This window comes from Paramisgurnus dabryanus, chromosome 8, assembly GCF_030506205.2.
Source record: "Paramisgurnus dabryanus chromosome 8, PD_genome_1.1, whole genome shotgun sequence".
Lineage (NCBI taxonomy): Eukaryota > Metazoa > Chordata > Actinopteri > Cypriniformes > Cobitidae > Paramisgurnus > Paramisgurnus dabryanus.
Window position 1 is genome coordinate 9,399,477 of NC_133344.1, and position 9,220 is coordinate 9,408,696.

The 9,220-nt window shown below is 36.1% G+C and overlaps 1 protein-coding gene across 1 annotated transcript; it reads right to left on the bottom strand.

Annotated features, from left to right (window-relative positions):
* Nucleotides 1-3,620: 3,620 nt before the first annotated feature.
* LOC135771846 (stonustoxin subunit alpha-like) lies at nt 3,621-7,642 on the bottom strand. Its single transcript, XM_065282223.2, has 4 exons — nt 7,623-7,642; nt 6,412-6,542; nt 6,220-6,279; nt 3,621-5,336 (listed from the first exon to the last, which is right to left on the bottom strand). Exons 2-4 carry the CDS (start codon nt 6,425-6,427, stop codon nt 4,807-4,809), a joined length of 606 nt encoding a protein of 201 aa, XP_065138295.1. The 5' UTR covers nt 6,428-6,542; nt 7,623-7,642; the 3' UTR covers nt 3,621-4,806.
* Between the last annotated feature and the right edge of the window lie 1,578 nt (nt 7,643-9,220).

A 9,220-nucleotide genomic window follows, 5' to 3' on the forward strand; every position in this document is an offset into this window, starting at 1 on the left:
TGGTCAGATGAAACAAAAAAATGAGCTTTTTAGCATCAAACACTCAAGATGGGTTTTGTGAACACAGAGAAAAAAAGTTCCCCCATGTGTACAATGAAATATACTGCTATTTTTGATGTTGTGGGCCTATATTTCTGCTGGAGGTCCTGGACATCTTGTTAAGATACATGGCATCATGGATTATTTCAAATCAACAGATAAAAAATCAGTAAGTGACTGCCTCTGTTCTAAAAATAGCTGGGTTATTTTTGACCCATAATGGGTAAATATTGGACAGAACACGTGCTGGTTTAAAATGACCCAATGTTGGTTTGTTGTTATGCAACCATGGGGTAAAATAACCCAGCAGTTGGGTTAAAATAACCCAGCATTGGGTAAATTTTTAACCCAGCACGTGTTCTGCCCAATATTTACCCATTATGGATCAAAAATAACCCAGCCATTTTTAGAGTGTAGAAATCTTATAATGGGCCATGTTTGGATCTTCCAACTGTACAATAACCCAAACACAAACCCCCAAAACAACACAGAAATGGGTCACTGAGCTCAAAACCAAGCTTATGCTATAGCCATTCCAGTCCTCTGACCTGAAACCTACACTGTAAAATTCTGTAGAAATAACAGTATTACTGGCAACTAGCGGCCAGTAACTTACTGTGGATTTAACATTTAAGTTATTTACTATCAACAGTTTGTTCAAAGCTAAATGAACATGAAACATTTTCAGACTTTATCTGAACCAGCTGCATAATAACAGCATATTTTTACAGTGTACAAGAAATGAAAGGAGTGAACTGATAAGGAGCAGCTGGGAATCTAAGAGGCTGTTTACACTTGGCATTAACATGCGTTTTCGTTGATCGGATCACAAGTGGACGACCTTAATGCCAGGTGTAAACGGTGTTCAAAACTTTTTGAACGCGTCCACTTTCGACCACTTTCAACCACATCCAGAGAGGTAGTCGAAACCACCATCGATCGTATCGCTTTGGAGTTGCGGAACGCAAATGTGGTTAAATGTGTTCGAACAGCCACACGCGACCGCCTTCTCTCCGCCCATTTATCTAATCTGTGCCCATATTATGAAAAAATCACTTTTTCTGGGTTTTGGGGTGTTCATTTGTGTCTCTGATGCTCCCACACGCATACAAACTTGGAAAAAAATCCATCCATGCTGTTTTGAGTGAGATACAGGTTTCTGAATGTCCTCTGCATTGAGTCTCAGATTGCGCAAGTTAAAACTCAGCTCCGTTTCATCACATTCAGTTTGAATTTTCCCGCCCACCACCCCACTCGCAGGTCTCCACCCACCAGGTAGCTAGAGAGCACAGAGCAGTCACACCCTCTATGCTGTTATCATGTCTCACGGAAACAACAGCAATTTGGATATTATCAGAGCCATGGATATGGATTATACTCCCGCCTACTTTTAAAAAAAAAGTTTTAACGCATGGTTATTGGAACCCGGAGTAATCTTATATACAGTGTGCTACCGAAATGTGATGTAAACAACAGACTATCACAGACTATAACAGACGGTCACTATGTATCTATATTTCACGGATTATACGCATTTGTGGACAAAAATGGTCATTGAATGTATTTTATTGGACTTTCATGGATCATTCACACATCTGAAACAGACTGGATTCGATTTGCGATCGTTGTATCAACAAAAAAGGTAAGAAGTCACGTTATATTTTGCATGTTGTCATCTTCTGTCACAAAATACTACATTAGAGCATCTATATCTCAAAACAGAGATCATACATTGATGCTTATCCCGTAAATTATACCTTTAAATGTATAGTGATGTTAAAATTGTTTAAGTTAGGCTATAAAGATATTTTTGCAGGATAGATAGTTTGCAGCGTGGTTTTGAAAGAAAAAAATGGCTTTATTTTACAATTCTACAAGAACTAAGTAATAGTGCTTTGCCAAACTAACTGAGACCGGGCCTTACCGCCCCGGCTTTTCTGACGAGGCTAACCCCGAGCCTCTAATAACTGTAACCGTCCGGACCTCCCGCTAGCTTCTAGCAATTAGCACGCGGTCCACAAGCAGTATACATCCCCCGCCGGGTCTTAATTTCTGTCATTTGCGAAAATAATGCGTTTGAAAATGTTTTATAACTGGAATATGTTAGTATTGTCCAGGGAAAACGCGTTTATTGTTGAAACTCCTAAATCACAATTTACTCTGGAATCATTGTGTGTCATGAGTTTCTTCTCCTGTAGTGTACTTATTAGTGATACTTTTCTGCTTGATTTGTCTGTTGGCAACATAAACCGTTAATAATAATAATATATAAAATAATAACACAGTATGGTCTGTATTGCTCACGATATCACTATGCACGCGCACATGACGTTAGTAGTGGGGCGTGATCAGAGGAGCAGCAGCTCATAAATATGTAAGACTAGCTCAAAACGGGACAATCTGAGAGGTTCCTAGAGATGGGTAACAATCTTTTCCTACAAGCTATTTCGAGCAAACAACTTTTGGAACATGCTTTATGGAACTCATACACCTATATAACTTGTGGAAAAGCTGCCATAATATGGGCCCTTTAAACACAAGTTTTACGTCTTTTTTTACTTGTGGCATGAACATACGGTGAACAGCTCCATTTTTAGCCTTTCATAGATAAAACCAAAAGCGGAGGATCTCCATAGTTTCGTTTTGAAAGCGTGTGAAAGTTGCGCGATCCTATTTCATTACTTGCGCTGAAAATTCAGAGAACACTCCAACAAATAAACGTACAAAACACTGTGCAGCATGTATTCTTGCTAAACAAGCAGTGGACTCCGACATAATATTAGTTGGCGTCCATATAAACTCATAATTACTCCCGCTCGCGTTTGAATGACAGCAGAGAGACTCGCCCACCGTCTCACGGACCATCCCCTCACAGTATTCAGGACAGAAGCGGTCGAAAGTGGACAAAAGAGACGGATTTAAATACCAGGTGTAAACCTAATGTGTCTCTCTCATCCACTTGTGATCCCTAAAGGGTCTGGAGTGATTCTGGATGAAGGAATGGTCTCTGATCTCTTGTCAGGTGTTTTCTTACCTCATCAGGCATTATAGGAGAAAATTTGGCCAATAATTGTGGCCAATGTATATTAGAGAAAATAATTTATTTCATAATGATATTATTGCCCATTTTTAATACGTATTATCCAATGAAAGGATGTTTGTGAATTTTTTACATAAAAGACCAAAAGTATTAACAATGCAGATTAATTTTCACAGCCCTATTTGCTCATATTTGCCAAGGGTGCCAATATTCTTGGGCAGTTCTGATCATATGACCCCTGTCAATAATATCAATTATTGCAGGGTTGGGGAACCCTGGTTCCTGGAGGGCCACTGTCCTGCAGAGTTTAGTTCCAACCCTAATTAAACACACCTGAAAAATCTAATTCAAGTCTTCAGGATTACTTGGAAACGAAATTCAGGTGTGTTTGATTAGGGTTGGAACTAAACTCTGCAGGACAGAGGCCCTCCAGGACCCAGGGTTCCCCACTCCAGAACTATAGTATTGGAGACAACAGTAACAGGGATAACATACCACATAAATGCTTTTTTGAATGAATGCTTTATTTCTTTATAAAATTAATCTGTTTAAAGTATTTTGTGCCTAAATAAACCTGAAAACATATAAAATGATTGTTATACGAATTAATATCATGATTTCAAACACACCTAATAAACCATAAATTACAATGAACTTCATAGTGCAAATTTTATAGGTTGTTTAAAAAACAACTTCTAACTCTTTTAATGAGGGGAGCATACTCGAGTACAGCTCATAAAATGTAGTGTAAGTGCAGGATTTGTAAACTTCAAATTTAAGGACCTTTCAAAATACTTCTAGGTCCAATACCCTCACATTCAAGGACTAAATGTGGGGACACATTTTAAGTGAGAGCAAGATTACATTGTGTTATCTTTTAAGATACATTGTTACAGTTTCCTTTCGAGGGGAACTCGTGCTGCACCACTGCGGTGACACTTTGGGGACACCTCCAGGGATAAGTGTATATCAAATTCAACCAATGGTGGGGCTTAATGACAAAGACAGGGTAACATGGGACCCAGGAAGTATATCGCTATCTGAAATATTGCCAAAGACGGCGTTACTGGGATGCAGAAGTATGGCAAGGGAGACGCAGTCAAACACAACTATGCAAAAAAGCATTTTGGTATGAATCAACATTTGCATACAGAAGATATAAACAGTTAAAGCGAACAGTTTAGCACGTTTGCTTAAAGTCTAGAATTGTATGATATTATCTTACACTACGCAGGGAATAATATGGATTTTTTTTTTTCAGAAAACTTCTTGCACTGTAAAAAAAATGCCTTAAATTTTTTTGTTAAATCAACTCAGATTTATAAGTCATGTCAACAGAAATTAGTTGTCACAACTTATAAAATATAGTTGAGAAAAGTCAACCTAAATTTATAAGTTATAACAACTCACTTGTAGTTATAACAACTCATCTCTAGTCAAGATAAATAATAGTAAGTTGAAATGACTTGTAAATTTGAGTTGATTCAACAAAAAATTTTAAGGCAGCAAAGTATTTTTTACAGTGTGCATAAAACAGATTCAAGCTCTTAAAATGACCTGATCTATGTATGTATATTTTCAAAAACTTCCCAGAGCCTTGAATCCCCCCCCACCAGATTCACAACATTTCAAGGACCCGTGGGAATCCTGTATAATGCGAGTACGCTTCTGAGTTCTAATTGAAAATATATTATTATAAAATGCAGTTTATTTAATTTCTGTACAATCTATATAGTTGGATCACACAGCGTAACTCTAGAATGAATGGAAACCATTGCAAACCCAGGATAGAGAGGTTGAGTAAACGTGGTGTGGATGCTGTGGATGAGGATCATTTGTGTGTCAGAGACGCTGTAGAAAGACAAAATTCCTGCATTGTAATCCACATACACTCCAATTCTGAAAGAACTGGACACTACAGGGAGATTTATCCATTTGTTATTGTGACAGAATGAAAATCTGGACTCAGAGCAGTATAATCTCCAGGACTGATCATTACGCCCAAAATCACTCCCATGACCTAATTCCTGCCTACGGATGCTTTTGTATGACACTGATATATACACAGCACCACCCCACTTAATCTCCCAGTAAGAGCGTCCACACACGCGCTCTCGACACAACACCTGACAACAACCAAATCTGTCTGTATTATCGGGATACCGCTGGTTTGTGTCAGTAAACGCGATCACGTTGTTTCTCTCCAGCCGAAGGTGGTTAGACAGCGTGTTTGTATCCGGCGTCAGACGAAGAGAATCTGAGGAACAAAAAGAAATCATTTGCATCTATACAAAAGTGATAAATCAAGAGAAATATTCATATGTACTTCATTGTTGACATCAAATATTGTAGGAGAGAATCAGATCTCATTTTTGTTTTCAAAAATGACACTTGAAAACTAAAGAATTTATAATTTCACCAATTTGACGATTTACTACAAATATAAAAAGGTTACTATAGTGAAATCATGTTTTTTTTCTACCATAGTTTAACAATGGTATTAGTAGTCAAAATCTGGTTATTATATTTGTATTATAATAACAGTATGGGTTACTTTCCTAAAGGAGAAAATTGAAACTATTAGGCCATGCCAGACTATGTTTGCCCCCTCCCTACTCTCTCGCTGGTCTGCACTCCCACTGCACTTTATTTGTACCCGAGTATGCTAACGTCATTATCTAACCATCTATCTTTCAAAATATAACTTTATATTTTAAAATAGTTTTAAAAAAACTTTTTCTTTTTCTTTTTTTAGGATTTGTTTTAGGATGTCATTTCATATACAGGTTTCTTCATGTTTTGTCTATTTTTAAACCATGGTCGCTTGGATTTTGGGTTAGAATTGGGGTTTGCGTTCGGATGTCATTTTATGTAACAAAAACTTGCTCTAACCCCAAACCCAAGCGATATGGTAAAAACAAAACAAAAGAGAAAGCAATAAATAAAAAAAACACGAAAAGATGCGCCAAATAAGTGAACGGGAAGGACTGGCATATCAGAAGCACACAAACTTGGAATTTGGCATATGTATTGCACAACTTTTCAACTGTGTGCTATTTATATGCATTTCATGGGAATGGGCTGCTTTTTGAATAGTGTTTGATTATATAATAAGAAATTTAGTCTATGTATTAACTTACACTGGAGGAACTCTTCTCTGGTCCTGGGTTCGGGGTTGGGAATAACCTCTGTGTTATTACCTTTGGTAAAGAACAGACAATTTATGGTTAATATTGCACATTTGTGATTTTATTTTGCTGTGCATTGCATTTCTACATGATAATAGAGTCAAGAAGATGAAGGTGGTATAGAGTAAATTAATGAAACGTCACCTCTATCAGAGATCATTTTTATCTCTTGTTTGCAGAATAGTTACAAATTCAGATGAGATTGAGAGAAAGCAATAGGTCAGTGTCTGCTGGAGCTCCCTTTTCAGGCTACACAAAGCACTCAGGCTGTCCTCCTTTGGGAAAGAATAAATAACATCAGATTTAAAGGATCCATATTTAAATTAAGACACAGATGCTTGGATCTGAGGACTTGTTTATATCTGGTATTGTGATGCATTTTGGTCGATTAGATCACAAGTGGACGAGGAAGACACATGCCTGTTCACACATGATGTTTTAATTTGTCTATTTTGTCCACTTTTGACCGCTTCTGTCCTGACTATAATTCCAATAATTCACTTCTGATAATCCACTTGTTTATTTCGCTGTGTGGCAGAGCAGCACACAAATTTAAGAGAATATTATCTTAGGTTGCAAATATTACAAAATGATTTCAACGTAGGCCGGAAGAGGGTGCATTGTTGTACATTATTTTTCTGTGGACTAAAGTCTATGGTTATATTAAATAGTTTTGTTTTTTCAACAAAACTCAATGCCATGTTTTTATTCTTGAAGTGATTTTTTACTGTATGATTTACTTCGTTGGTCTGGACCCATCAACAGACCATTTTGCCAGATTGGAAACTGAACACTGGTCCAGAAACACTTCCTGTTTTAGTTTTTTTTAACACTGAACAAAATATTAATATTAATTAATATAAAACAAAATACAACCAACAGAAATTTAGAACTGAATCAAAATGTAAAATAAATGTGAACTATTAAAAAAAACACAGGAAGTGTTTCTGTACTAGTGTTGTTTACATCTTTTTGGCTTAAACGGACAAAATCACATAAACATTTGCCAAAATAGCCGTCTTAGTGAATAATCTATCATAGTAAAAAACTGGTTATGTAATAACCGAATGTAAACATTTTATTTATAATTTTACAGTAGTTTGATAATAATATAACGTTACACAGATCATAAACCTATCAATTGTAACTGCTAATAGCGTATGTAAAGTTAACTTATAATAATGCTATTACACAAACAGAAAATTAGTCACTTTTGTTACAGAAAAGTCCTGAAAGAAATAAAACAGTATTAGAAATTGCTTAAATAGCTTTCACGTGATATAAAAACCTACAATTTGTAAAAATTACGCAATGTGGTGGGTTTTTCAAATCGTATCACAAATAAAAACACTGACCGAAGCTACCGTCAGCCCACCCACAGGTCTTCTTCTTCTTCTATTGTCTTTTAATGGCGGATGGCAAACCAACTTATGGTGCATTTACCGCCACCAACTGGACTGGAGTGTGAAGTAGTAGGCATATGACATTCGCATAAAAGTATATAAAAAAAGTTAAATTCTATCAAATAATCCTATTTCTTTAATATATTTTATAATAGAACCATATAATACTTTGTTTCGCATGTTCTTTCAAAAGACTTGATGCTTCAACACCCATATTCTTAACTTCATTCATAAGTTTTAACCTTTCAATTGTAAGTTCAAGCTTACAATTATGTTTAGCTGTTTCTAGACCATTGTTTTTCACAATCATGTCTCTCTGATTTTAGGGTTTGGTTATGGTTAGGGTTGGGGTTTGGGATGGGTTTAGGTTGTATTTAGAAAAATTTTGTCCTTGGGTCAACACAATATGTTGCCCTGAGGACACCAACCACTTGGCAAAATCAGTTTGAGCGTAATCAAACCATGTGAAAATCTGGTAAAATTTGGGGAGTTTTGATTATTGTAGTTGGAGATACAACTTTCTCAGTAGAAACAAATGCAAGGGGCGCATTAGGGACCTATCCAAGATGGCATAGGCAGTGTCAGTCTATGAGGCGTTTATGTATATACAGTGGTGTAGTGGTGCCTGGAGAAGTGGGTATACTCTACATTTTGCCCCCAATTTTTTTTAAAGCGTCCCAGCAATAGATAAACACCCTCTGTTATAAACAGCATGTAAATAGTCTTGCAAGTAGATCACCACAAAATGGGCTCGTAGTATTTTCACAATGTCACTTAATTTCTGATGCTTGATTTCTTAGAGGAAGGATCATTATGACATTAAAGCCACAAAGAGGTGCAGATTTTTCAGGAAATGGACTATAGGAATAGACAACTAATTATGAATTGTGAGTACACTTTTTTAGTCTGTTCACACATTAAAATTATACAACTAATCTCTCATCTTGCACATAGTCTGGTCTAGTAGTTTCTCTTGTGAACAATCTTTTGGAACAGCTGATTTGCAACAGATAGTGTAGGCCAGAGTATGCCAACATTATTTAGGGGGACATTTTGCAAATATTACAGGTAGGCCTAATACATTAATAAAATATATATTAATACTATATTCTAAAACATGTAAGATGAGGGAAGCATGGTGTTTTAAGAGATTAGTTCATAGTTATTAGTTATAGTTCTAACAAACTTTAATATACTGTATACTTTGTAATGCACTGTAAGTCACTTTGGATAAAAGCCTCAATATTTTCATAAAAACATAAAAATAACAGTATTTTATCTGTATTTAAATACATTTTACAACATATGACACTCTTAACCCAATGCAGGGTTTCTAAATTGATGCTTATATATTTTAGTCAAGAAACCTAATGTCAAGTACTCTATTATCTAAATATGACATAACAAATAACTGATTAATGATTTTAAACAGATTCATTGTCAGTGCAGTTTTGACATACAGCGATGGCCGGGCAAATCATAATTCGAGATCTGCGATAAGTTATTAACATAATTTACAAGTTCCTGTAATTTTAAAAGTGCTCACTTTG

Bases quoted from the DNA above. Each gene is read 5' to 3' on its own strand.
- LOC135771846 (XM_065282223.2), bottom strand. The intron at 5,337-6,219 runs GTAAGTTAATAC...TTTGTTCCTCAG, and splicing joins CAGAGAAGAGTTCCTCCAGT to ATTCTCTTCGTCTGACGCCG.